The following is a 27,966-nucleotide window of genomic DNA, read 5'->3' as shown; positions in this document are numbered from 1 at the left end:
CAACAATGCGATTTTGAAATGCCTCATACTTCCTCATTTGCTAGGTCGTTAGGTGCATGAACTTGCCAACGATGGATCATCAAATAGACTTATAAAATCTAAATAGCAAAGAATCACCTCATCCACCACAATATCACGACAGAACTCAAGACCAACATTTTCCTACATCACTTCTCGATGGGACAATTTACCAACAACTCGGGCGTTTAAGAATTCGCTTAGCTAAGCATACACAAACCAAAGATTTGTACTTTCCCATTATCAAAGCTGGGCACCGGAGTCACTAAGATGATCCTGTGTTAAAATATCATTAAACAAAAAGTTAAGATGGCATTGTACTGTTGACGGCCATGCCTAGAGAGTGAGGACAAATGGGCCTCATTAGCAAGTGTGAGGGCCCATCTTATTGTGGCGACTCACTGGCTTAAGCGTGGTGGTAGTCCCATCAATTGAAAAGCAGAGAATAGATGCCACGTTCTATTGATGTCAAACGCTCGTCCCCTGGCTTCTAATTTAATAACAAAAAGCCCTCATTTTTTTTAGCAATTCTCCTCAGTCTTGCAACAATTTCATAAAGAGTCTGTGTGTGCGCGTGTCACACAGAGCAATCTTCTCCATATATTTAGAGGAAGAAGGCCTATCTAACCCCCTATATATTTTGCCTTTATCAGCTCTAGACTTCGCCCACTCGAGATAGATATATCAACATAGTTTCTTTCTTTAAATTTTCATTAAAGTGTGTCAGGAGTTTTGATGGGTCTTCCTCAATCGCCACCAATCTCACCACCTCATCTGTATCCTCAGGCGCTTCAGCTCAAGCTTTATCAGGCCTTCATATTCTCCATCCCTATTCTCTTCTCCATCATTCTCTTCTTGCTGTTCTACCTGTTCTACCTAAAGAAGAGGGCCTCTTCTCTCTCCTCTCCCCCACCTGCCCTGCCTGTATCCTCCAACCGAGCACCTCCTTATGTCTCCTCGGTAAGCCTCTCTCTCTCGCTCGATCTTTCGACAAATTTGTGTTTGGCGATAACTTTAGAATGTTGTGGTGCACGACATACCCATCTGTTTGTCCCATTAGTAGGATTCGCTCCTTTTCGAGCTGTATTGTTTAGAATTGGGTCTTTGCTTCGCTTGGAGATCTTTTAGATGGACCCCAAAGACAGGCAATGAACGAAACCCTAATGTTGCAATATGTGCTTATATTTCTCAGCCATGCCAAGTGGGATTGAAAGGAGAGCTCAAAGACAAGCTTCCAATAGTACTGTTCGATGAGGAACTCGGAGCAAACGATTCGCAGTAAGTTTGTTCGCTTTACTTTCATCTAGTGATCATTTGATTCTTGGACCCTTAATCATTTCGCCCCTTGGGTCTTTTCAACCATTACAGTATGCACGATCGCGTGTGTTTGATTGATAGTTTGTCCTGTGACATGTGCACCACGTGGCGTCGTTTTATGTCCAGCCACCCAGTCGTGGCTGGTCCACATAAAAGGGCGAACGACTGAGATTGACTACTAATAATGGCCGTCCCCTTTTGCTTTAAGTTGGATTCCACTGCTCACTGCTTAAAGAAACCGTACAGTATGGTTTCCACTTCTTTCCACGGGGAAAAAGAGTAATGCCTATAAGGACCGATTTTCCGCGACACTAGGTGGCCGATAAATTTGGATTGGAGGGCACGTCTTATCTAATTAATAGCGATGCGTTTCATGTGTTGGACTTTGCTTATCTAAGATAAGATTCTCTTCACTTGTAAAAAGAATGAATAGTTCGTTCTTCTAAATTTTGCTTACAACACTTAACTATCTAGACAGTGTACGAGTACAATCCTGTGCATTATGTTTATGGATTAGGTTTTGAGTGCGCTCAATATATGTCGTCTCAATCCAAATGAACTATTAGATCAAGCATGTCCTGTGCTGGGTCAATTGATCTCGCCCAACTGTACGTGCGAGCTTATCTCTAGCATGGCGAATATTTATTTCCACGTGGGTGACCTTTTCTTTTTGATGATTTTTGCTGACCGTACTGGTGGATAACTTTAGACCATAGAAGAAGGCATCAATTTTACACATTGGCCAAAAGGGAACCGAGTCATTTTGCGTTGAAAAATCACAGCTGGTACGAGCGCTCTGAATCTTTGATAAGAGCCACTTCTTTTTATTCCCTTGAAAAGAGCCTGACGAGAGACGCATGTTAGATGGGCTCACTATATATAAAGTAATTCGATGGAATATATCCTTTTCTCGAGTTTCCGCTGTTCTTACATGACACTTTATTATTAATTGGCGTTGTTTAACACAAAGAAGATGCGAACAGGGTCGGGACCTTTCGATGCCAATGTTCAAAGTCAAACGCAAAGAGAGTTATTAGTAACCAACGTTTGTTATATCATCTAATAAGAGCGAATCGGTAACTACTTTAAATGATTCTACATCAGTAACTCCACTAAATGATTCTACTATTTGATTCTTTAAAACAAATATCTTCCCGTGCTAATAATTTTTCATATTAGTTACCGATCATCAAATTTTTTGGTATCTTATTGTAAAATTATGGTCACTTTTATGAAATTTCCAACTCCTCTTTACAATACCTATTTTCGTTAACTTTTACCATCTTTTACTTATTTATCTTAACAGCACTTTCAATTTACCAACCCTTATATAAATTTACTAGTCATTATTGAGTTGCTCTCCGACTTTTATTTGATTGAATTTGTAACAAATTTTTAATTACCAACTATTATTGGAGTTGCCTGCTAATTCTTATTTGATTCTTTTTTTTTAGTAATTTTTTTTTTATAGTTTACCTATTATTTTCTCTTCTTTAAACACATTAAAATTATCGGCTTTCACATTATATTCATTAACTATTATATGAACTCACAACTTTTCACCTATAGCTTGTTTTTTTTTTAAAGAAATGTTTGTTTAGGAAAAAACATAAAACTGAAAAAGGTAGAATAATGGAGAAAATAAAAAAGAAAGCATGGAAAAAGCCAAGTTGATCGGACAGGAAAAATTACTAAGGGTTTTTTTTTTTTTTGGTAGATCAAAATTACTTAGGTTGAAATGAAAGTATTTGCATATATACAAGAAAACCTAGAATTTGACTTAGATAGCCGGTTACATGTTAGGAAGGGTAACTTTCTCATGAGACCTATTCAATACAATAACTTTTCTGTTGATTAAGTTCCACTTTGATTCCTCATTTAATTTTGTAAGTATGAATTAATCAGATGCAGATACTAATTTTTTTTCTTGTATTAAAATGTCAAATTTTTAAAAGACAAATAATTTTTGATAATTAAAGTCATTTCGACAACTTTAAAATATTGAGATATATATTTTCCCCGGGGTAAGTGATTTTTGGGTGATTTTTGGGTTTGATACTTCGCGAAGCCAAGCATGCAAAATATTTTATACAATAAACTTAATAAAACATACTCAAAGAGAATTGAAAAAGTTACATGAGTTTTAAAAAGTGAAACTACGTTCAACATTTTTTTCTAGATGAGTCTATTAAGGAAAAGAGAAGTGAATATTTTAAAATGAAGGTGAAATAAATACATATATAAAGAGTAGAAAGTGTAACTTGCAATTTTCCTAAAAGTAGTTAAATTGTTGATCTAAATGGAAAATAAACCAAAATAATATATTAGGTGAATTGCGAACATAAAATGAAGGAATTTATGACATAAGGGCTTGAGTGAGCAAGGCATATCCACTCCCAAGACCCTCCTTTCATCTACCTTTATACAGACATACGCACATGAAGATAGTTTCAGCAGTCAAGTCTCTCTACACATCAACGGCTCTAACATGATTTTAACGAAATTTTAACTGACATTAGCTAAAGGAAAAAGATCACTCAATAAAAATTTAAACATTGATTTATAAAAATAAAAATATATCAAAAATTAAGATTTGTTTAAATTGAGATCCATCATCTCATTTAAAAATTCGATTTCAGTCCTGGTTCTTTAGATCACCTAAATTTCAAGATCCATCAATTTATCTTTTTCTTTATTCGAGCAAAGCTGGCGTAGCGTCTCTTCTCTAACCATGAATATGACAACAGGTGTTGCGTGTGCTTGGGAGAGTTCGAAATGAAAGAGGAGCTGCTCCAAGTGCCGTCCTGCAAGCACGTCTTCCACATCAACTGCATCCACCACTGGCTCCACTCCAACGCCACTTGCCCTCTCTGTCGCTGCTCCGTCATCCCCGCCGCCACCGCCAAGTCTCACGGCTCGCCGCAGCCACACCAAGATGGCCAGAGCTCCTCGGACCCCGCGCAGGCATTCATTCGGCCCGATCTAGAGCAGCCGCAGCAGCATCGACAAGAACATGTCACTGTGCCAATCCAAGGTCCGAGCTCAAGTGGGGATGCATGTCCTGGGGACTCACAATCCGTGATTGTCAATGTCCAAGCGCTCGAGACTCTACGAAGCACGATTTGAGAGGCTCTCTCTCTCTTTTTGGTCGGGCATGAAATTCTAGGGTAACGTGCTATTGTAGTTTGCAGAGATAGAAAATTTTGCTTTTTTTTTTTCCCACCACTCACACTCTTTTTTTAGGGGGGTCAAAATTGAAGAATCAGTCTCAAGTCTAAACTAGAGTAATAAAAAGAGCAGTTGATGACATTTATTGGTTCTTTGAGTAAAATTTGATCTTTTACATAGATGCCTATCATATATATCAGGATATACTTTGTCCAACAAAAAATAACTTAAACCAAACCATACATTATGAATTAATGTTTCATGCCAGAGAAAATGTAGTATAAAGAAGAGACGCCATGCATGCTGAAACCAACGTAACCTTGGTGGGCATCCTTCCCTTGTCGCTCCTCATAAACATGGCTTCAAAAATTGACCAACAATTCACGACCCCAAAACTGGCCAACAGATTTGCGATCTCTAAATTTCACATACTTGAGAAAAATAAACCGACAAATTTGATATCGCCGATAATTTAAGGGTCGGAAGTGGTTACAAATAAGTAAGTGTTATGGCATGCCAGATAGCATCTTTTTCGGATATCGATGATTAATCCAAGGAATGATGTGATCGGTCCAATTAGTAGGAATGGATCCTTTTAGAGTTGTATCTTCGAGAATTGGATCTTTGATTCTCTTAGAGATTGGTCGATGGATTTGGAGGGCGTGCAATGAATGAATCCTAAATGCAATATGCGTTTTCATAATTCAGCCATGGCGAATGAAATTTAAAGTATGAGTTCAAAGACAGGCTTCCAACGGTAGTGTTCAATGAAGAACTAGGGGCCAAGGATTCGCCGTAAGTCGTTGTTTAATTCATCTCGTAGTCATTGATTGTTGGACGTTTAACCATTTCCCCTCGTCAATTCTGTCAACCATTACGATTATGCACGGAGCGTGTTTGAATCATATTTTAGCCTAAGACATATCACGACGCGGAGTCATATGAACTACCGAGATTGACTAATTGTAATGAAAGAGAGTGTACCGGCTATAACATAGACAGAAATCAGATACACGGTAAATACTTTACCGAGTGCAAACAATTTTATATCCGGGTCACCCACCCGCTTGGATTGTGGATCTCATCTTACCGATTTGAAAGGTTAGTGATGTGTTTCATGAGTCGTGATTTACTTATTGAAGATGGGTTCTCGTTACTTATAAAGAGAATGCATAGTTCGTTTTCTAAATTGGGTTAAGGAAACTTAACTATGCAGGCAGTGCATGAGCATGGCCATGTTTGTAAAGCAGGTATCAAATGCATTTAATATATGTGAACCTAACTCTCTTGTATCATAAGATCAAGTGAGTCTCACGTGTCGGGTACGTGTGAGTTAGGCTCACATAAATTGTGACATTTTTTTGTGATTTTTTGTCATAAAACTAATGGCTAACTTCAGACCATAGAAGAATCCAAAAAGAGACGGAGCCATATTTGGTGGAAAATCACAGCTATACGACCACTTCGAATCTTTGATTAGAGCCACTCTTTTTTCTCCATATAGAAAGTCTTACCAGAGACTCATTTTGAATGGGCTCGGTATCTATAGGGGCATTAATGTCTGGTTGTTCTTACTCCAATCAATATATCTTTTCGAGTTTCGGTGGTTTTTACATGTCATATCATTAGTTGACATTGTTTTTATACAATTATGCAAACACAATCGGAAAATTTTGTAACCGGTTCAAAGTCAAAACACAGAGTTATTATAAGTCATTGCACACTACATCATCTAATGGAATGACTTTCTCCATTTTAGTAATTGAGACTAATAACAAACTTATCTTCATTTCCTTCGGATGTCTTAACAAATAATCTTGACCATTTTATCAAAAGTTGAGATTTGCTAAGACACGAAAGAAAGCACCACATGAGATAGATGATTTTATTTGAAGCAAATTAAAATACCCTTTTTTCTTGGAAATATTTTTTAGTGCATTCTAACATTTAGATCATGTGGATTTTTCATGAGATCCGCTAACATCAAGAGCATGAATGCATTGGACTCGTGTATTCAAGGATCACTTGGAAATTTGTCTTTTTCTTGAGGAAAGTTGGCATAACATCTACATGTCGAATAAACTCAATTGATACAACTTATAAAAGTTGTCACAATTAAAAGATTTAGGACTTATCTTAATTTCCTAAAATTAACTAAGAAAATTGGGCATGGACCCTTTGTACGGTATGTGCTCCTCTAGATGTCTAAACAAATAGTCTCAACCATTTTATCAAAGGTTAGAGAATTGTCAAGACACGAAAATGAGCATTGCACAGGTTAAATGAAATTTAAAGTACCCATTTTTCTTGGAGACATATTTTGAGCGACCTACCTCTCCAAGATCACGAGGGTCATCCTCACTAGATTTGATGAGGGCGACCCTTGCCTATGGCTAGTTGTTGGCCAACAAGCCAAAGGAAAATAAAGGAAAATAGGGAAATTTTTTAAAAATTAATAATAAATTAAAAAATTGTCCACATCAGTGTCGGTCGTATCATGTCAAACAATCAATATCTACATCAATAATTTTCTACCTAAATTGATCAGATGGATTAAATTGGCATAAATGTAAAAATGTTTAAGATTAAATTAGTTTAATTGAAATGTTTATGATTAAATTAGCACTAATACAATATATTTATGATATTTTAAGTATTTTCCCTACGAGGAAGCGGACCAATCGACCACAAGTGAGAGTTTTGACTTTCCGCTAATATATGAACTCTGTGAATCAACATGGACTGTTACGCGAAAGTCCCTAAAAAAGGAATAGCAAGAAACATGGAATGCACAGTAAGAGAACACCTTCACTTAAAACATAACATACATGGATCTGCGATGATATATCGAGCACTACACAACCAACGTGACTACGTCTACTAAAAGACGTCTCACTGGATACATTTCATATGATAGTTCCTGCATATTTCAGATTGCCTTAGTAACTTCTCACCTCTTGTCGTCATACCTTCTCAGCCTCCTTCGGGGCGGGGCCATTATTCTGTTGCGGTTTCACTTTTATGGCGGCGATCAACAGGCCGTGGGTCACTGTAAAGAAGAAGGTCAGCAGGCCAAGGCCGATGACGCCAACCATGGCGCAGACAGTGGCGACCGTGAACTTGCTGCGGCAAGAGAGGAGGCCAAGCTTGATCTGGACGACGTCAACCATGGCCAGGAGCAGCAGCGAGCACCCGACCATGGTCCCATAGATTGACAAATAGAACCCGATGACGCTCATCAATCTGCGGTGCGGGTTGTCCTTCCCTTCCAGGGAGTTGTTATTGTTTTCTCTTTCTAGGGCATCCCGCTTCTTGGAGATGTAGAGGAAGACCTTGACAGACTTGGCGAGGAAGCCAGCAAAGATGAAGCTGCTGAAGGAGGCGATCTCAAAGGCTACCAGCCGCTTGCGCAGATTGGCGCCCGGGTGGCAACGGGGGTCATCTGCGAGGCTCTGAACTTGGCCTGGCTGGGCGAAAGAGAGGCCGATGAAGACGGCGACAGTGAAGAGGGAATTGAGGCTCACGATGTCGTCAAGCACCTTCTGGAAGTACTTCTTCTCGTCCACTAGCTCTTCATCTTTGCGTCCGCTGTTCTTGCTGGAGGCAAGCAAGAGAAGAAGGAATAATTGCAGAGAATGAGCTCAGAGAGAGAGAGAGAGAGAGAGAGAGAGAGAGAGAGAGAGAGAGAGAGAGAGTTTTACCCGTCTTCCATGAGTAAGAACTTGCTTGATGGTATCGGAGGATCCAGTGATACTGTTGGTGCTTATAAGGAATTGATGACGATTGAGAATGTTGACTTACTTGTTGACTTTGGTGAAGCAATTTCTTCTTCTTTTTTCTCTGATAAAGTTGCCCAAATTTGGCAAATTATGGAGAACTCAATATTCAGGCTAAGGCCCCAGATTTTACTAGGTTCAAGTCTCATTTACTCGGTGATGAAATGAAATTGACTATTTGCACCCTATAAATCATGTAAATTGATGAGACTTAACATATTTCTTAAACAACACATCTGTTCTTTCTTGTTTTTAAACATGCAACTTCTCATTATCAAGTTCGAATAAGTCCAATACAATTACTACATATGACCTTATTAGTAAAATTTTTTTCGACATCAGTTACTAGATATTCTTGAATATCACATGATAGTTTTCTACCGTTTATGGAAATCGATGTGCTCAAAAAATAATAAAAAAGAGAGAGAATAGAGTGTGGTCACACTGAATGATAACTACCCTGAAATATATATGACAAATCTACATTTCCTTTGACAAGAGCTATTTTGACTGCATGAGCATGTAATAACAACCATTTTTATTCATCATTTAGCTTCTCAAACCACTAATAATATAACAAACCAACCAAACGAGTACAAACAGTGACCAAGTAGTTGCCAAACTGAACACACACAAGACTGTATTCACATTCAGTCATCGCACAATCGAACACGCAAAAAAACATTTGGAAAAGGTAAAAATTGTGTAATCCTAATTACTAAGAGATGTTTAAATCCAATTTAACACTCTGTAAATCGAAACTAACACGTTTTGATTCTTGTTTATTAAAAAGCACTTTGTAATTACTTCATCCAAGGAAATGATGCATTCATATCCCTACTTGATCATCAAGTTAGGGGTTTTTCATAAGATGTGAAATGAAAACTATTAGCCTTACTCAAGATCTGTGTATGAGTGATTAATTCAAGTTGGGCTTGGACAAATTATGACAAGCAACATGGGTGGTATACCATGATTTCACAAGATTAATATATTAAATGATGTGATTGATGTTAAGTATGCATTAATAATTGGATAGTGTTCAACAACAAATAAAAGTCCATCACATACTTAACATTTCTTAGTTATGATATAAATTGAAGCGTGTATTTTGCATTATGTGAAATCAATGGACCTTACACATGTATAAGATTTGTTCGATTCGGTGCTCTAAAATGTGTTCGTCATACGCTTCAATTGCATGTGGCTAGGTCTCGTAAATTTGGTTGATTTTGACTTTTTTTCTTTTGCCATAATATGGTCCGTTGAATCATATGAAAATTAAATTTCCTGTATAAACCACATTTACATCAGGAAGAACATCGACAGTGAAGGATTTACATAGTTTTCTTTTTACTTGGTAATTACGTGATTTATTAAAAAAATTCATATATGCAGGGAGTAATTCTTCTTTCAGCCTAATTGCAAACTAGTACATCATTCCTCAAATTTTGCAATTAGCTGGAGCTACGAGAGAGGTCAAAGCTCATAATTTCAAACATAGGATTCACATAATTTTGACATACTTATTTACATGAATTGCTATATTAAGTAATTTAAGGAAGGCGTGGAGTCGGACATGGACATCATTTTTCTAAATTGCTCGTGGAGTCGCGTTTCAAGGAAGGTGAAGTGCGATCCCGTCTGATGGTTGATGCACATGGGCTATGAAGAGCTTGTCTCCTATATAAATTCACGGACCAAGTAGGAATAGGCATGTTAATTTAGAAGACTTTCGAAGTCAATAAAGAAATTAATTGAAAAAGATTCAGATCGCTGTTCAGTGTTTACATTATAAACTAAACTAGTTTCATGAGTCTTCTTTAGACAAGGCTTCACAAAAGACTGTATCAAATATAACTTACTTGTTTCTGAATGGCATTTAATGCCCATGGGTAAATGGTAGCATGTTCCTCGCAGACTCAAATAGTGTAGTCTTTATTTCGCGAGTTCTAACGTGAATCAGATTATTATTTTTATCATGTGATAATATAATTCGTTAGATCAAATCTGTCCAATTACTTTTGCACAAATAAATTATTCATAGAGCGAAGTACCCGGCCTTTGTCCGTTTCTCGCTAGGCTAGCTCCAATGCACCTGTAAAGTGGGGGAAAGTTTTGTTGAATTTTCTTAGGAAAGTTTTGATGAATTTTCTTACGCATTAATTAATTGAAAAGGCTATAAAATAGTGGGCATTATTCTCAGTGAAGATACTTTCCTACTATATTTAACCTTATGTCTTTTACTAATCCATATATTCCACAAATAAGAAAGTCTAATGCCAACATAATAGTGTTTTGATGGGTTATAAGTATGAATATAACCCACATTTATTTATATTCAATTAGATTTATATGGTACTGATGTTTGTTACTTTAAACCACGAATAAAGACATAATTGAAGGAGAGCATAGCTCGTCACAAAAAGCGTCGGAAGCTTTTTTAGTGTTAGAGCAATATTGATGCCAAGTGAAGGTCCACAGTTTATATCAATCCGTACAAGCAAGAGCAACAACTCAGACAGCAAGTAAGGGAAAGAGAAGTGAAAAGCAAGGGCAGATACGTTTACTTAGGGTGCGTTTGGTTAGATTTTTAGGAAAAGATTTTAGAGAAATGCAAATGGCTTTAAGTTAAAGGGGTTTTTCAAAATGTAAATTGCATTTGGTAAATTGTAATCTAAAAGTCTATTATAAAATACATTTAAAAAAATATTTTTTGGTGATTTAAATTTATAAAAGGACCTTTATTATTTAAAAAAGAAAAAAATAGTTGGCCGGTGAAGGGCCAATTATTTTGACATTCAATGGAGAAATAAATTGAAAAAATTTCACATTGCTGTTCAATGCGCATATCATAAACTGTATTAGTTTTTTGAATTGACTTTTATGACAAAGCTTGAAAAAGCTACACCAAATATAATTTATTTGATTATGAATGGCATTAAATGCCCTTAAATTAACCGTATCGTATTCGATGCACAATCACATGATGCAATTTCTTTTGGATCGAACATGAATCTCATTATTATTTTTATATAATTTCATTAGATCAAACCTATCAAACTACTTTTCCAGAATGAAATGGTTCCTCTAGCGGAATGCTCTTTTTTTTTTTTTTAATTTTTTTTTTTTTTTTAATAATTCTCGGCCATGCATGTGAGCTAACTAGAGCTAACTACCCGGCCTTCGTCTGTTTCTGGCTAGACTTAGCTCCAATGCGCCTGCACGTGCATGAATATTTTTCATGAGTTTTCTTATGCATTGATTTAAAGGCTATTACATAAATGATTTTTCTTATGCATTTTTCATGAATTTTTCATGAATTTTCTCAGTGGGCATGATGCTCAATGAAGATGCATTCCTATTATATTTCCCTCACGTCCTAATCGAATATATATAATCCGCAAATGGATGGCGCCGTTGAGAATGCAAATCCCCTTAAAGTTCGTGGCATTTACACGTGCTGATCCAATGCAGACCACACAAACCAATGTCTCGGTTGAATTACATATGCTGTTGATGAAGTGGTTAAAAGTTCAAAATTGAGTACCAATTCTGTCTCATAAACCTTTCACTTTGGTTAGCTTAAATTTAAATTTTCAATATTTTGCTAATTGAGTCTATTCAATCAATTTTGATTGGAAATTACTAATGTGGTTGTCAACCATCCTCGAAACAAGGTTCTTGTTGACGTGAACATTTTTTTTTAACTTCCAATAATTTTTTAATATTTTTAATATTTTGTTTTGTTTTTTTTTTTTTTTGGGACTGAGGATTGGCAAGGGTTGTCAGCAATTAGGCGAGAACTCATGGGCCCTCATTATAGCCGACGAGGGCATCGTAACCTTTGCTACTGGCTAGTGAGGGCCTAGGCAAGAGCCACGCGGCCTTCATTGGCCAAAGCGAGGGGCAAAGCCTTGTTCAAATATAATGAGGGTTGAGCATGGCCATGACACCCAAATCCAGTGAAGCTGTTGGGACCATTGCCAAAAGTTGGCGCCAATCGATAACCCTCGCTAGCCCTCAAGCCACCAAAAAGTAAAGTAAAGAAAAGAACAAAAAAAAATATTTAAAAATAATTAAAAAAATGGTCATGTTATATCATTTTATGTCATGTAAGATAGCTGATATCCATGTCAACAATTTCATATCTAAAACATGAAAATGATTAAAATTAAATTGGCACAATGGAAATGTTTAGGATTAAATTAGTACAAGTGCAATAAATTTTAATTTTTTTTGGTAATTTTTCTCAATATGTCCAAATGGCATATTATGATTAAGAGCACAACTTCAACAAAATTGCCATTCCAAAACTTAAACCTTCCAATTGCCAATACCAACACTACATAATGCCATTAATAGTTGTATCAAATGAGGTGTCCATGGGAATCACAAGGCCATGAATGAGGCGCTATGAGCCATTGCCGGCGAAGTAAGGGATGGCATCGCTACCTAGTTCATTTTAGTCCCCTCCAATGGAAAATGTGTGTGTGTGTTTTTTTTTTTTTTTCATTAGATCAAATGGGTCTCACATGTTGGGTACGTGTGAGATAGGCATACATGCATTATGGCATTCTTTTATGATTTTTGCTCATAAGACATGGAAAATTTTAGATTGTAGAAGAATAAAGAAAAATGGACAGAGCCATACTTGGTGGAAAATCACAGCTAGTACAACCACTTTGAATCTTTGATAAGAATCGCCATTTTTCTTCCTCTAGAAAGCCTAGCTAGAGAATTAGACTCATTGAGAATGTGCTTAGTATCATTTATAGACAGTGATTTTCACATGTCATATCATTAGTTGACGTTGTTTTAACCCGATCAATGCAAAGTCATTGTGCACTATATCATCTAATGTAATGACTTTCTCTATTTCGGCAATTGAAATAATAACGAACTATCTTCGTTTCCTCTGGATATCTTGAACGATAATCTAGACCATTTTATCAAAAAGTTGAGATTTGTCGAAACACGAAAGATAACACAACATGAGATAGATGATCTTATTTAAAGAAAATTAAAATATTCATTTTTCTTGGAGACATATTTGTATGTATCCTAGCATTTAGATCACATGAGTTCCATGGGAGACCCCGCCAACATCAAGAGAGCGAATGCACATAACATTTTTTGTCTTTTTGTGGAGGAAAGCTGGCATGGCATCTTTCTCCTGACCCCGAACAGAACAACAGGCAACAACAGGTATTGCGTGCGCTGGGGAGAGTTCGAAATGAAAGAGGAGTTACTCATATTGCCGACCTGCAGGCACGTCTTCCACGTGGACTGCATCCACCACTGGCTACACTCCAACTCCACTCTCCCCATCGTCGTCCACCCACAGCTAGAGCAGCCGTACAGCGTCAACAAGAACACGACAGCATACCCATCCAAGGTTCGAGCTCAAGCGGGATCGCTTGTTTTGGGGAATCACAACTCTCTCTCTCTCAATCTCTCTCATGGTATTGTAGTTTGTAGAGATGGAAAATTTGTAGACGATTTTGAAAAATCAGTCTCAAGTCTTAAGCTAGTCCTTGTGAGGGTAAATGTAAGACGTAAAGTGCGAGCAAGGAACGAGCAGAAGTAAAGCTCACATAGAAAAACTGGAGTAGTAAGAAAGATCAGTTGATGACAATCGAGTAAAATTTGATTCAACATATGTAGAGTTATACCTCGATATGGAAGAAATAATTCAGACAGAATCATAAATGTCCCACTAATCTTTCATGCAAGAGAAGCTGCAGTATAAAGGAGAGATGCAACGAATGCCGAGACCAACGTAACCTTGGTGGGTATCCTTCCCTTGTCGCTCCTTATAAACATGGCTTCGTAAATCGGCCAACCATTCACGACCCCGAAACCGGCCAACAGGATCTGCAGCACCAACCCTTCCGCGTCACAGCCGCCGCTCCTCCTTACAATAGCCACCATCAGACCCCGCACGAGGGACACCAAGTTGATGATCGCCGCCGCCGCCAGCACCATGAACATCGGTGACACGACCCCAAACTCGAAAACCCCTTGCTCGTACCTCCTGCTCTGCTCATCGTCCAGCACCTTGCTCGTGACACTGAACCCATGTGCGGCGACGCCTAGGGACTTGAGTGTGTACTCGATGGTGCCGGACGCATAGCTCGTCACACCGCGTATCAGGTACATCCGCTGGTCGTTCCACCACCGCCGGAGGGTTCCGTTATGGCCAGCTAAGACGAAGTTGGCCAGGTCTTGGGCATAGGCTCCGAGGAAGAGGAAAATGTATAGGAGGAACCATGGTTCCGAGACCTGCGACAATGTTAAGCGGTTCCATGAATAATCCTCGCCGGTACAAAATTATGAATTCAATGGAAATGCTAACTGTTAAAATTTTAATTAAGCTAAATTCAGTTCAATTAATTTCAGCTACTTCAGCAAAAGTCTACCATTGAATGCATTGTTGGGCATAGACCATCTCTACAAGGGAAAATTGTCCAAAAAGTCCTAAACTCATTACATTTTTGCCAATTCAATCCTAAATTTTTCAATTTTATCAATGCAATCCTAAACATTTTTTCTTCTTGTTAATTGAGTCAATCAAGTTAATTTTAGTTAGAAATTATTGACATGAAGGCCGGCCATGTCACGTAGGATTGTCGACACTGACATGAATAATTTTTAATAATGTTTAAATATTTTTTGATTTTTTTATTATCTTTTTGATTTTTATTTTGATTTTGATTTTTCTTCTTCTTCCTTTGGCTGATGGTCAGCCTCCAGCAATAGGCCATGGCTGACCACCAACCATGCCAACTGGCTTCGCTTGCCACAAGTGAGGCGTGGTCGGGCGAGGGTGAGCCTCGACGAGGGGAGCCCTTGCCTCGTCAAAGCTCGATGAGGGTTGGCCTTGCCTCGCCTCGCCTAGCCTAGCCTAGGCGAGGGCGACCCTCACCCAAACTAGGCAATGCCGGCCGTCGCCTAGGCTAGAGTGGCCTCATTGGGCGTTGGCCGAGCAAAGAGGCGTAGGCCAAATCTAGCGAGTCCAGCTGCCCAGGCCAAGTCTTCCTCGCCCAGTGTCACCTTTGTTTGATTGACACTCAGCAAAGCCGCTCTAGCCTAGGTGACGGTCGGTGTCACCTGATCTGGGTGAGGTGAGGCCGACCTTCACCGGGCCTTGACGGGGTGAGGGCTCCCCTCGTTGGGGTTTGCCCTTGCTCGGCTGTGCCTTGCTTGTGGCAAGCAAGGCTAGTCGACTCAACAAGGTTAGTGGCTTGTGATGGCCTATGGCTAGAGGCTGGCTATCAGTGAAAGGAAGAAGAAGAAAAAAGAAAATGAAGAAAAAAAGGAAAAAAGGAAAAAAAAAAAGGGCAAAAAAAAAAAAAAAATTAAAAAAATTAAAATATTATGAAAAATTGTCCACATCAGCGTTAGCAATATTACGTGGCACCGTCGACATCCACGTCAACAACTTTCGATCAAAATTGGCTGCATGGACTCAATTTGCAAGAAGTGAAAATGTTTAGAACTGAGTTGACAGAATTGAATATTTTAGAATTGAATTGGCAATATATACAATAAGTTTAGGACTTTTTGGACAATTTTCCTATCTCTACACATGAATAGAAGTCATCAATAAATGGGCTTGGGCAGGACGCAACCCTTAAAATGAGCCTAATTTGTTGTCTAGATTTGTCCATTATAAAAACTTTACATGTAAAATTAATAGATCCTACTGGACTCTGTGACTAAATACCTTACCCAGCAAGCCGCCTAAAAGTGCCCTCCGAGGACATACAGCCCTACGGTATCGGACATATGTTTGCTTCTTGATGTATAAGTGCATACCTTGGGGAAGATGGAGAGTCCATTAATAAGAGCAATCTGAGGGAGGAAGGCATAGACGGTGATCGGGACGGACCACATGGGCCAGAATGCGTAGTGCGCGTAAGACAGGCCCATGAGGAGGCCCATGGACCGGACGCCGTACGTGACCGGGCTGAACTTGGAAAAACCCACCTCGAGAAGCCCGATGGCCCATCTCTTGTTCTGGTTGAGGACATCGATGAGGCAAATCGGCGCGTCCCCAAGAAACGCCGCCCTCTTGGGGTGGCAAAATATCGACCTCCACCCCTCGCATTGAAGCTTGTAGCCCGTGTAGTAGTCCTCCACAAGTGATCCGTATCTAAACCCCACCTGAATAATCACATTCAATTTTCAAAACTTGGAGATATGAAAGTAATTAACCACGGAAGATGCTCTAAAAGGAGAAAGGGAAGAAAGAAAAAAAGTTTGCTAGGACATGAATAATATAGCCTTTCCTTGTGGCCCCAGTTTGTATTGTGCTCATACTTGCATCCTGCCACCTTTTGTGCCAATACCGACGTCCTTTCTGTCCTAATCGAACCCTTCGGACAGTGCTCGGGACTCAATTCCGGGATCTCTAGCGGCACGATAGCCGAAGGAGCGCCAAACAAGCTCCGCCGCCGGAAAAAGCACCCGCTTCCAACGTAACTTGGGCCGTTCTTCATTCCGGGCGGGTTGATATGGTATGGGTACTTGAAATCGCCACAGTATATGTCGCCTTCATTGATCCCTTGGAAGCGTTGAGGGAATTGAACGTACCCAAGTTGTGACTGGTTCGTCAAGGGGTCGGCTAAGTAACATAATGCTCGACGAGGTGCTTCGGGATCATTCGAGCACATGTCACAGTCCAAAGTCAGAATTATGGCCGCATTGGTCATGACAGCCGACACACGGAGCTTTAATTCAAAGAATAATTAGAAAGATTAGCCCCATAGTGATACAAAAAAGGAATTCGATGGTTTCTTTCAATTTCAAGAAGAAAATTTACCAAGGGATATGCTGAAAATTTGGTCGATTTTAATAAAGTCTCATTTTTGCATTAGAATTTGTTTATCTTTTTACTTTTAAAAATGCCAAATGTAACTGAACTTAGATGCATACAAGCTTTCTAATAGTTTCTAGAAGAGCAGAAATTTCCATCAAGGCAGAATAAATTAGAAAAGAATTGGAGGTCTCACTTCATACGACGCCTATTAACGAGAAATTACCAAAGAAATCCTTAACATATTTCAATTATTCTAATTCGGTTTTAAACCTTTTTTTTTGTCAATTCAATTCTAATTTTTTTGCATTTGTGTTAGTTTAGTCCATCCATTCACTTTTAGTCGGCCGACGCTGACATGAACAATTTTTTAAATATTTTATTTCTTTTTTCTTTTTCTTTTTTTCACTTTCTCTTTCTCTTTCTTTTTTTTCCTTCACTTCATCCTTTGGCAATCGGCCAAAGGTAGGATGGTGGGGCCTTGCCTTGCCAATAGCTGGTGCGCGAGAGCCTCGCCAGCTAGAGGAAGAAGGAGAAAAATAAATAAAATAAAAAGAAGGAAAAAGAAAAGAAAAGAAAAAAATTACTGAAAATTGGTCATGTTAGTGTCAAGCAGTGTCCACATTAGCACTTGTTGATTAAAATTGGCTAGATAAACTGAATTAGTACAAATGCAAAAGATTTAAAACTAAATTTACCAAAAAAAGTTAATAACTGAATTAATACTATTGCAACAGGTTTATAACATTTTTTTGGTAATTTTCCCACCTATTGATTAACCAACAGGGTCCTATATACATGTAATATATGTATATTTGGATTGATTATGATTTCATGGGGGAGTCATAAAAATGAAAAAGTTAGAACAAAAATTGCAATAATGAGCACATAAATGGAAGACTAGAATTACCAGGGCATTGAGGGCCCCGGCCTTAAAATGGTGGGGCATGTTCTTGCTCTTCTCTCTTGAGAGGTAGACGAGATTGGGCATCACATTTCCTGCGTTGTCTCTATCCCTGCTGGTGTCTAGCAAAACCTGCTCATGGATAACATCCATTATTAATAACAAACATAAGCCCCATGTGGATTAGCATGTTCAAAACCTAAAGTTATGTTGTTGGACCATTTTTTTTTAAATCATAAATGTTTAGATGTCAATTTAGTCTAATTTGTTAATGTAGTCATTTTGGTTAATTTTGATAAAAAAATTGCTACGTGGACAATTTTGCAAATTTTTTAAAAATTTATTTATTTTTCTTGTTTTTGTTTTTCATTTGCAAATGGCATCCACACAATTGGTATAAGACCCCCCTTTGTAATTATTTGCAAATAGTCATTTATTTAGACTATGGATAACATGGCGAGTAGAAACAATCATGATAAACTACTGTATAAGCCTTTTTTTTTTCTTCGGGTCCCATAGATATTCAAAACTTGATTGGCTCAATCCGGTATTATGAAATTCTTATACTTCTAGATATATGGTGTAAGAAAGCTCCCCACCCCCCAGAAAAAAAGGAAAAAGAAAAAAAAGAACACATAAATAGATCAGGAGTATCATAGCTTTAATGTTGCTCTTTAAGTATAAAAAGCTCTTTAAGTATATAAAGATGATCTAGGGTTTGTGAGTTGAATACCTCAACGACTGCAGCATGATTTTGACGGGTGAACTCATCCTTCCACTTGCCGAGAGCTTGACGCTCGCGATCTCCGATGATGTACTCTTCCCCAACTTTACCTCTCTCCACCGCATGCTCGACCCGCACCTTCATGCTCTCATACATCATCTACAACATTGTGTAGCCACGATTCGGCTTTACTAACTATGGCATAATTTACGTTACATAAAATTAGTTAACTACTTGCTACTGCAACGCCTAATTGTCACAAGAAAAGTGCTAAAAGAAATATTCATAGTGTACTTTTTCTTTGGGGGGAACTCATTTGTCCTTCCTAGAAATAATTGAGGTGATCCAACAAAGTCAAAAGGACAATATCTTGTAATGAAGTCGAAGATGACTTGGTGTATGACTCGAAACAGACAAAACTGTCCATTTTCAAGGGCATAAATGTAATATTTGGATCTCGAAATGATTGAGATTCAAGGCCCCTACTATCTTGTGAGGTTGCTAGCGACAAATTTCTGGCGGCCTGGAATATTTTGGTTATGATAGTGAATATTAGTCAAGCTTTCAATTACTCAAAGAAACGTGGTTAGAAGAATCACGTTCAATAATTAATCAGGCTTTGGACCATGTGCAGAATGGACACGTGTTCGTATTTTTGTCCTCTAAGATTGTTTGTGAGTGACTTAGTCTTGAAAGCGACACGGTAATGGGCCGCTGTCGATCTTGACACATTGAGAGTTGCAAGGAAAATACAATCTTTAAGCTAGCAATACAGAAATTACGCTTAGAGCCATGGATTTGGTGAGAGGGCAAGGGTAATGAGGTTAGCAATGGTCGAGGGTGGGAGGGTCAAAGGCAACGAAGGTGGCGGCGACATTGAGTTCGTGGATTAGTTTCTTATAAATTAATTTCAAGTAAATCTATAAGTGTATTCTTTATTTGCCTAGCTAAAAAGATACATTTGAGTAAAGAAAAAACACAAAATATAAATCACAAGGCACATGCTGAATGCCATTGTTAATCATCAAAAAAAGAGGAAAAATGCTGTAGAAAGTGATGTAGATCATTAACGTGTAGCCCTACCACGTAGACCGTCAGATCATCGGTGGGGCAAAGTTAATTCCCAAAGGATCTAGAGTCGGGATTGTAATATGCGGGCAATGTTAGAAAATTGGCAGTAGACCGATATGTTATCCTTGGAAAATCCAAAATGCAAACTGAGTTCAATCTCATCAACTCACGGAGTAGAATCAAATTCCACTTAAAAGTTAAATTAATTAAATCATGGGCTAATAAAATATAGTGGTTGGCACTCGCCCATCAAATTCCAACGGCATAGCTAGAGTATCTGTACACGTCTCTATGTGAAATTCACATGATTTGATCAGTCCCTAAATTATACATAACCTATGATGGTCAGCCAATTCCTTAACCATGTCGTGCACAACGACAAGGCTAAGGTTTCTATGGAGCCTAGAGTACCAAGGTCACCTCCACTTTCGAGTCAATTGGGTCATGTTGATGAGTACTTAAAATACACATTCAGCTTACTTTAAATAAAATCAATATAATATTTGAAGTGCCAATAAATGATTGCTACATATCTGCCGAGGAAAAAATCATGTTTCAAAATTTGTAAAATTTTCTTAACTAAATTGTTGAATAAAAATCTATTTCTTTATAAATTAGATAAGTTCATCTTCTCGATTAATCAAACATGACATGTTATATACATGTACACAAGGATTAATAATGAAAAGAAGATGTGGCCATAGAATTAATTCAGATGTCTTGGTAATCTTGTCAACATAGTACTGAAAGATTGAATTAATTTGTCAAATTTCAGCTGGCGCTTGGTCAAGTTCTCAAGGGAAAATAGCATCCTTTTACCCAGAAAAGAAACAAAAAACAAAACTGAAAATCACATCCTTCAGCCAGACAAGAAACAAAAAAACAAAACTGAAAATCAGCATCCGACGCGTACATGATGCTCAGGGAGCAAATTGGAAAAAATTTAGAGGAAGAAACTTTATAGAAACAAAGATCATCGTACCTTAATCTTATTGATTTCAGTGCCGCCACAATGATTGGACGCAAAGTAAGCCTCCGGGTTGCGCTCCATCAGATTCCTCTCCCTGCAAAATGGCAGCCAGTGGCCGGCGAACCTCGCCGCCTCCATGAACGCGAACAGCGTCAGCTCCGACCCGCCGTCGTCCGAGACATACACCGATAACTTCTCCGTTGGGTACTCATACGCCATCACCGACAGTGCTGTGTTCACTACTCCTATCGGGGGCTCCTTGTATGGGTCCGCTGTGCATATGAACACGTCCAACGCTGGGAAGCTGCCGGTCCCTCCACCACCTTCTCGAGGTTCTCTGGGAACTCCTCGTTGCGGATCGGGTATAGTAGGAAGGACTGGGCGGTGATCCACATGAAGGCAAGGACTGCATCGGCGGGCAATAAGAGGAGGGCAGCGATGGCGTTGGCCGCAGTCGAGGGGTGGAGGAGAGCTTTCACATGGTGATAGAATAGGGCCGGGATGGCACAAGCGTAAGTAAGGGCGAACGCACGGTTTAGGACGGCGCGTCGTAGGAGCTTGCTGGAGTTGAGAGGAGGGTGGTTGGTGGTGGCTGAGGCCATGCTTCTTCTTGGAGTCGCCATCCTTTCTAAGGAAAAAGCAATAAGTTTGGGTGCTATCAAACTGGAGAGACGTCGATAATGACAATGACATGGTCGATACATATAATATCTTTGTTCTAGAACAATAGTGAATTACTAAAGATTGCCTTAGGTAAGAAAAAATGGCAATTTTTACCTGCTAAATGAACCATGAAACATGATTAACATTTGAATAGTGTTGTATACTTAATGTCAGGTATATTAAACCTTTAGAGCATTTTTGTTGTCTATGCAAAAAAATCCCCCAATAAAAAATCATGGCACACCAACAATAGATTGGCCATAGCAAGGGATCTTAGGCCCTCGCTATGGCCGGTGAGGGCATCACAGCCTTTGCCACTGGTTGGTGAGGGTCTAGGCAAGGTCTACAATGCCCCCTTGTCAGCCAAAGCAAGGGAGCATAATCCTATCCACATCTGGCGAGGGTCATGTGAGGTTGTGACATTAAATCTGGTGAGGCTATTGCAACCTTCGCCAAAAGTCAGCATGAGTTAGCTAGTGACCCTTGTCGGCCCTCAAGCTATAAAAGAAAAAATAAAGAAAAGAAAAGGAAAGTATAAAAAATATTAAAAAAATTATAAAAAAATGTTAATGTTAACATCAGTTATGTTATATAGGATGCATAATCTTCACGTCAGTAATTTTAGACATAAATTAGCCGATTCTGACTCAATTGATAAAATGTGAAAATATTTATGACTAAAGTGGTATAATTAAAAAAAGTAAGATCGAATTGGCATAAATGTAATAAATTTATTTATTTTTATTTTATTTTTATTTTTATAATTTTTCCTTGGTATCTCCAAAGGGCATATTATGGTTTAGAGCACAACTTAATTGCCATTCCAAAACTTAGACCATCATTTTGCCTTTACCAACACCGCATAATGCCATTGATAGTCGTATCAAATGAGGCGAAGGGGTGGCAATGCTGCGCCCTTAGCTTCAGTCCCCTCCAGGCTCCAGCAGAGGAGGTGCGTTTTTACTTTAACCTTTTTTTTTTTTCCAGTTAAATCAAGTGGATCTCATGTGTCTGGTATCTGTGATTGATGATTTTTGCTCATAAAATTGTTGGATAACTTTAGACCGTAGAACAATCAAAAAGGGGACGGAGCCATATTTGGTGGAAAATCACAGCTGGTACAACCACTTTGAATCTTTGATAAGAGCTGCTCTTTTTTCTCCCTCTAGAAAACCTTATCAGAGACTCATCGTGAAAGGGCTCACGATCATCGATAAAGGCATCAATGCCCAGTTACTCTTGCTCCGTCTTATAAATCTTTTCGGGTTTCGCAGTTTTTACATGCCACATCTTTTATTGACGTTGTTTTAACATGACCAATTGCAAACACCATCCAAAAATTTTGCAATCCCTCAACATAGAGAGTTATTATTATTCACTACGTATTACATCATCTAATGTAATGGCTTTCTCCATTTTAGTAATTGAAACTAATAACGAATTTATCTTCATTTCATCTATTTGACTCAATAAATGATCTTGACGATTTTATTAAAAGTTAAGATCTGTCGAGACATGAAATAGAGCACTACATGAGATAGATGATTTAATTAAAAAGAAAAATTGAAATACCCATTTTTTTAGCAATATTTTTTAGTGCATCATAATATTTAGATCATGTGGATTTCACGTGAGATCCGCTGGTATTAAGAGATTAAATGCACCGGACATCTTTTTGTCTTTTTTCTCGTGGAAAGCTGGCATACCATCTCTCTCTAACTCAGAATAGAACAACAGGCGTTGCGGGTGCTTGGGAGAGTTCGAGATGAAAGAGAAGTTGCTCCTATTGCCGCCCTGCAGGCATGTCCTCTACATGGACTGCATCCGCCACTGGCTCCACTCCAACTCCACTCGCCCTATCTGTCGCTGTACCGTCGTCCCCATCGTCGTCCACCCGCAGCTAGAGCAGCCGTAATAGCGTCAACAAGAGCACGACATCATACCCATCCAAGGTTCAAGCTCGAGCGGGAACGCTTGTTTTGGGGAATCACAACTCTCTCTCTCTCTCTCTCTCTCTCTCTCTCTCTCTCTCTCTCTCTCTCTCTCTCTCTCTCTCTCTCTCATGCTATTGTAGCGTGTAGAGATGGAAAATTTGTAGACGATGTTGAAAAATCAGTCTCAAGTCTTAAGCTAGTCCTTGTGAGAGGAAACGTAGGACGTAAAGTGCGAGCAAGGAACGAGCAGAAGTGAAGCTCACATAGACAAACTAATGTAGTAAGAAAGACCAATTGATGACAATCAGTAAAATTTGATTCAACATATAAAGAGTTATATCTCGATATGGAAAGTACCAGCCATGACATCTATGATGGATATACTTTGCCCAACAAGAAATAATTCAAACAGAATCATACATGTCCCACTGATTTTTCATGCAAGAGAAACTCCAGTATAAAGAACAGACAACGAATGCTGAGACCAACGTAACCTTGGTGGGCATCCTACCCTTGTCGCTCCTCATAAACATGGCTTCGTAAATCGGCCAACTATTCACGACCCCGAAACCGGCCAACAGGATCTGCAGCACCAACCCTTCTGCGTCACCGCCACCGCTCCTCCTCACGATGGCCACCATCAGACCCTGCACCAGGGACACCAGATTGATGATTGCTGCCGTGGCCAACACCATGAACATCGGCGACACGGCCCCGAACTCGAATACCCCTTTGTCATACTTCTTGCTCTGCTCGTCGTCGAGGACCTTGCTCGTGACGTTGAACCCGTGTGCGGTGATGCCTAGGGACTTGAGCGTGTACTCGATGGTGCCGAACGCATAGCACGTCACGCCACGTATCAGGCACATCCGCTGGTCATTCCACCACCGCCGGAGGGTGTTGTTGTGGCCGGCTAGGATGAAGTCGGCCAAGTCTTGGGCGTAGGCTCCAAGGAAGAGGAGAATGTATAGGAGGAAGCATGGTTCCGAGACCTGCGACAATGTTAATCGGTTCCGTTGATAGTCCTCGCCGGGACAAAATTATGAATTCAATGGAAATGCTAACGGTCAAAATTTTAATTAAGCTGAATTTAGTTTAATTAATTTAAACTATTTCAGAAAGTCTTGCCATTGAAACGCATGGTTGGGCACTGACCATCTCTATGCATGAATAGAAGTCGTCAATGGATGGGCCCAGGCCTAACCCGACCTTAAAACAAGCTTGGTGTATAATTAACAAATCGAATTGGACTCTATAACGAAATAACGTTGCCTAATATCCTTTGGGCACTTGCAGCCCTGTAGTATGGGACTCGACTTGAATTTTTGAATTTTTAATATTCTCTGTAATTTTTTTCTGTTTTGCTTCTTGAAACCCAAGATCGAGTATTGCACCCAGGCATGATGTATGAGTACATACCTTGGGGAAGATGGAGAGTCCGTTGAGAAGAGCAATCTGAGGGAGAAAGGCATAGACGGTGATGGGGACGGACCACATGGGCCAGAGCGAGTACTGCGCGTAGGAGAGGCCCATGAGGAGGCCCATGGACTGGATGCCGTACGTGATCAGGCCAAACTTGGAAAAGGCCACCTCGAGAAGCCCGATGGCCCACCTCTTGTTCTGGTTGAGCACATCGATGAGGCAAATCGGCGCGTTCCCGAGAAACGCTGCCCTCTCGGGATGGCAAAAGACCGATCGCCACCCCTCGCATTGAAGCTTTAGGCCTGTGTAGTAGTCCTCCACAAGTGATCCGTATCTGAAGCCCACCTAAATAATCACATCCAATTTTCAAAACACGGAGAGTAATTAACAACGAAAGATGCTCTAAAAAGAGAGAGAGAGAGAGAGAGAGAGAGAGAGAGAAAACCTCGTGAGGACATGAATGAATTAGCCTTACCTTGTGGCCCCAGTTTGTATTGTGCTCGTACTTGCATGCGGCCACCGTTTGTGCCAATGCCAACGTCCTTTCCGACTGAATCAAACCCTTCGGACAATGATTGGGACTCAATTGCGGGATCTTCGATGGCACCATAGCTGAAGGAGCACCGAACAAGCTCCGCCGCCGGAAAAAGCACCCAGTCCCATAGTAATTCGGGCCGTTCTTCATTCCGGTTGGGTTGATTTGGAACAAGCGCTTGAAATCGCCACAGTATATGTCGCCTTCATTGATCCCTTGGAAGCGTTGAGGGAACTGAACATACCCAAGTTGGGATTGGTTTGTCGAGGGGTCGGCCAGGTAACATAGTGCTCGGCGAGGCGTTTTGGGATCATTGGAGCACATATCACAGTCCAGAGTTAGGATTATGGGTGCATTGGTCATGATGGCCGACACGCGGAGCTTTCATTCAAAGAATTTTAGAAAAATTAGCCCAATAGTTATACAAAGAAAGAATCCAATGGTATCTTTTAGTTTCAAGAAGAAATTTTACCTAGAAATACATTGAAAAATTCTGAAGACGGCAAATTGCTAATGAAGTCTCATTCAGGTGCTATAGAACTTGTTTAGTTTTTACTTTTGAAAAAATGCTAAATCATTTAACTGAACTCAAATATATACAAGATTTCCATTAGTCTCTAAGAGCGCGTTTGGTGATCATTTTATTTCTAAGCATTTGAATGTGTTTGGTAACTATCTAAAATTTCTATCTTCAACATTTCTAATCCAAATCATTTTCTTTTTAATTTTTTAAATAATTTCATTTCTTTTTTTCTTTTTTTTTCCTTCCTTTTCTTTCTATTCTTCTTCAAGTTTTGGTTGGTTGCAGGCCTTGAGATGATTAGTGACTAGCTAGATGATGGTAGGTGACCTCGCCGGAACGTCACGCCCTAGTAAGGCCGCGCCTTAGCTAGGCAAAGAGCCTCGCTCAAATCTAGCGAGGTTGAGCTTGCCCTGTTGTTGACGGGGCTCGACCTTGCCAGATTTAAGCAAGGTCAAGCCTCGCCTAGCCACTGACAAGGCTTGGCCTTGCCAGATTTGGCAAGGTCGAGCCTTGTCAATGGCTGGGTGATCCTTTTGGCAAGCTCGCCAAACTTCACCTTAGCCTAGTGAGCCTTCAGCAAGCTCGCTATACCTCCCCCAACTAGTGGACGGCGGTAGCAGCGGTAGAAGAAGAATAAGAGAAGGAAGAGAACAAGAAGAAAAGAAGAAGAGAAAAGAGAAAAACAAAATTTGTGTTGGCTTGATTTTGAAATTGTTCCCGAGAATAAATAAGCAATTTTTCTTACTCATTGATTCTGTTTCAAATCTATTTTGTTCCCAGGAACAAAAAATTTACTAAATGAATTTTTGTTTCAAATCTATTCCCGAAACAAAAGAATAAAATTAGTTACTATTTGGTAAGTTGCCAAATGCGCCGTAAACTTAGCCAAAATTTCCATCAAGAGGGAACAAAATATAAAAGAATTGAAACCTACTGATGATTAACAAGGTCTTGTTGTATTTATGGTGGGTTAATGGATCAACAAAAGTGAACAAAATAAGATATATATTTCCGTTCATGTATCTCATTAATTTGTGTGTCTCTTGAGTTCATATATCTCTTGGATTTATGCATCTACTTCATTCTTCGTTCATGTATTTCATCGATTCTCCTATCTATTTATTTTATGTATCTCCTAGATTCTTGTATCTATTTATTTCACAGTTAAATAGATTTGAAACACTTCATTCCAAGTAGAACTAGAAAAACATCTCCTATCTTCAAGTTTCTCTAAGTTTGCCAGTTTTAAGAAGTGTTTGATAGGGTCCTATTTGTATAATACTAATATCGATAGGTTCGAGATGTATCTTGGGAGGTGAAATTCGTGAATTTGCTTAGCACTATTGGTAGGAACTAATTGTCTTGAGGAAATTCCGTTAGCCGCACCTCACTTTCAATTCTTATTTATTTTGTTATCACTTTCTTGAATTAATTTTCTAGCTACAACAAATAGTATTACGTATTCTTCTCCCAATAAGTTTTCTTCTCCTCCTCCTCTATATTTTCCAATAATCTTAAGGCAATTAGCATTCTAACTATTTGTTGGGTTTACTGGAAAATCAAGATGAACGATAACAATGATGTTCGAAATGTTCCTAAAGACGTTCCTATGGTTGTTTTGACTGATGAGGTTCAAACTTTGTGGCCTGGTTTTGTGATAGCAAATGTTGCGAGCCTTCGGGATAAACCATCTATAGGGTATGGGTACAAGTTGCTTCACTAATATACTGGGGACTGCTTTTCAAAATAATAGAAGCTAAATGATGTATGGTTCAATTTTTGGATGGATGGTTCAACATTTTTGCCTAGTTTGATGGTGACATCTCTAGTAATATCAAATGAGAAACCAGAGAAATTCACCTGTGTGGGCTTTAAGCAATGGCAGAAGAAGATGTTTCTCTATTTGACCACACCGAGTCTAGTTAAGTTTTTATTGGAGGTGTGCTCGATGATTAGTCTTGATAAGCAAGATGTCATGACCCTTGGGGTGTTGAAGGCTTGAAAGCACGGGGACTTACTATGCTGCAACTATATCCTTTACTATTTGGTGAATTCCTTATATAATGTTTATTGCAACATTGAAAGTGCCAAACGGTTATGGGAGTCCTTAGAAATAAACT

General features: G+C 39.2%; 4 protein-coding genes across 4 annotated transcripts in view; 1 reads left to right on the top strand and 3 right to left on the bottom strand.

The window, feature by feature from the left end:
• Positions 1–543: 543 nt before the first annotated feature.
• On the top strand, positions 544–4,644 carry LOC104441678 (probable E3 ubiquitin-protein ligase RHA4A). Its single transcript, XM_010054864.3, has 3 exons — positions 544–978; positions 1,211–1,296; positions 4,083–4,644. The coding sequence occupies exons 1-3, from the start codon at positions 754–756 to the stop codon at positions 4,459–4,461; spliced, it is 690 nt and encodes a 229-aa protein (XP_010053166.1). The 5' UTR covers positions 544–753; the 3' UTR covers positions 4,462–4,644.
• A 2,822-nt stretch (positions 4,645–7,466) lies between these two features.
• LOC104443106 lies at positions 7,467–8,215 on the bottom strand. Its single transcript, XM_010056460.2, has 2 exons — positions 8,205–8,215; positions 7,467–8,100 (listed from the first exon to the last, which is right to left on the bottom strand). Exons 1-2 carry the CDS (start codon positions 8,213–8,215, stop codon positions 7,467–7,469), a joined length of 645 nt encoding a protein of 214 aa, XP_010054762.2.
• A 5,642-nt stretch (positions 8,216–13,857) lies between these two features.
• Positions 13,858–21,420, bottom strand: LOC104441677 (cellulose synthase-like protein G3). The gene is given in 7 exon segments (XM_010054863.3): positions 13,858–14,564; positions 16,101–16,448; positions 16,574–17,014; positions 18,011–18,136; positions 18,738–18,887; positions 20,782–21,081; positions 21,084–21,420. Coding segments are annotated over 7 exon segments (2,232 nt in total). The 5' UTR covers positions 21,393–21,420; the 3' UTR covers positions 13,858–14,006.
• Positions 21,421–23,759: 2,339 nt separating this feature from the next.
• LOC104443105 (cellulose synthase-like protein G3) overlaps positions 23,760–27,966 on the bottom strand; it is a 28,784-nt gene continuing 24,577 nt past the window's right edge. The window contains exons 4-6 of the mRNA XM_039310869.1: positions 25,264–25,704; positions 24,786–25,133; positions 23,760–24,358 (exon numbers count right to left, since the gene is read on the bottom strand). Coding sequence (XP_039166803.1) covers positions 23,771–24,358; positions 24,786–25,133; positions 25,264–25,704 — 1,377 coding nt within the window. The 3' untranslated portion in view covers positions 23,760–23,770. The remainder of the gene's footprint in view (positions 24,359–24,785; positions 25,134–25,263; positions 25,705–27,966) is intronic.

This window comes from Eucalyptus grandis, chromosome 4 (assembly GCF_016545825.1).
Source record: "Eucalyptus grandis isolate ANBG69807.140 chromosome 4, ASM1654582v1, whole genome shotgun sequence".
Taxonomy (NCBI): Eukaryota; Viridiplantae; Streptophyta; class Magnoliopsida; order Myrtales; family Myrtaceae; genus Eucalyptus; species Eucalyptus grandis.
This window is presented reverse-complemented; position numbering and strand designations above follow the sequence as displayed.

Excerpts from the sequence above, each read along its gene's own strand:
- LOC104441678 (XM_010054864.3), top strand. The coding sequence starts at position 754 with ATGGGTCTTCCTCAATCGCCACCAATCTCACCACCTCATCTGTATCCT. Across the intron at positions 979-1,210 it reads CACCTCCTTATGTCTCCTCG|CCATGCCAAGTGGGATTGAA; the intron begins GTAAGCCTCTCT and ends TATATTTCTCAG. Across the intron at positions 1,297-4,082 it reads CTCGGAGCAAACGATTCGCA|GTGTTGCGTGTGCTTGGGAG; the intron begins GTAAGTTTGTTC and ends ATATGACAACAG.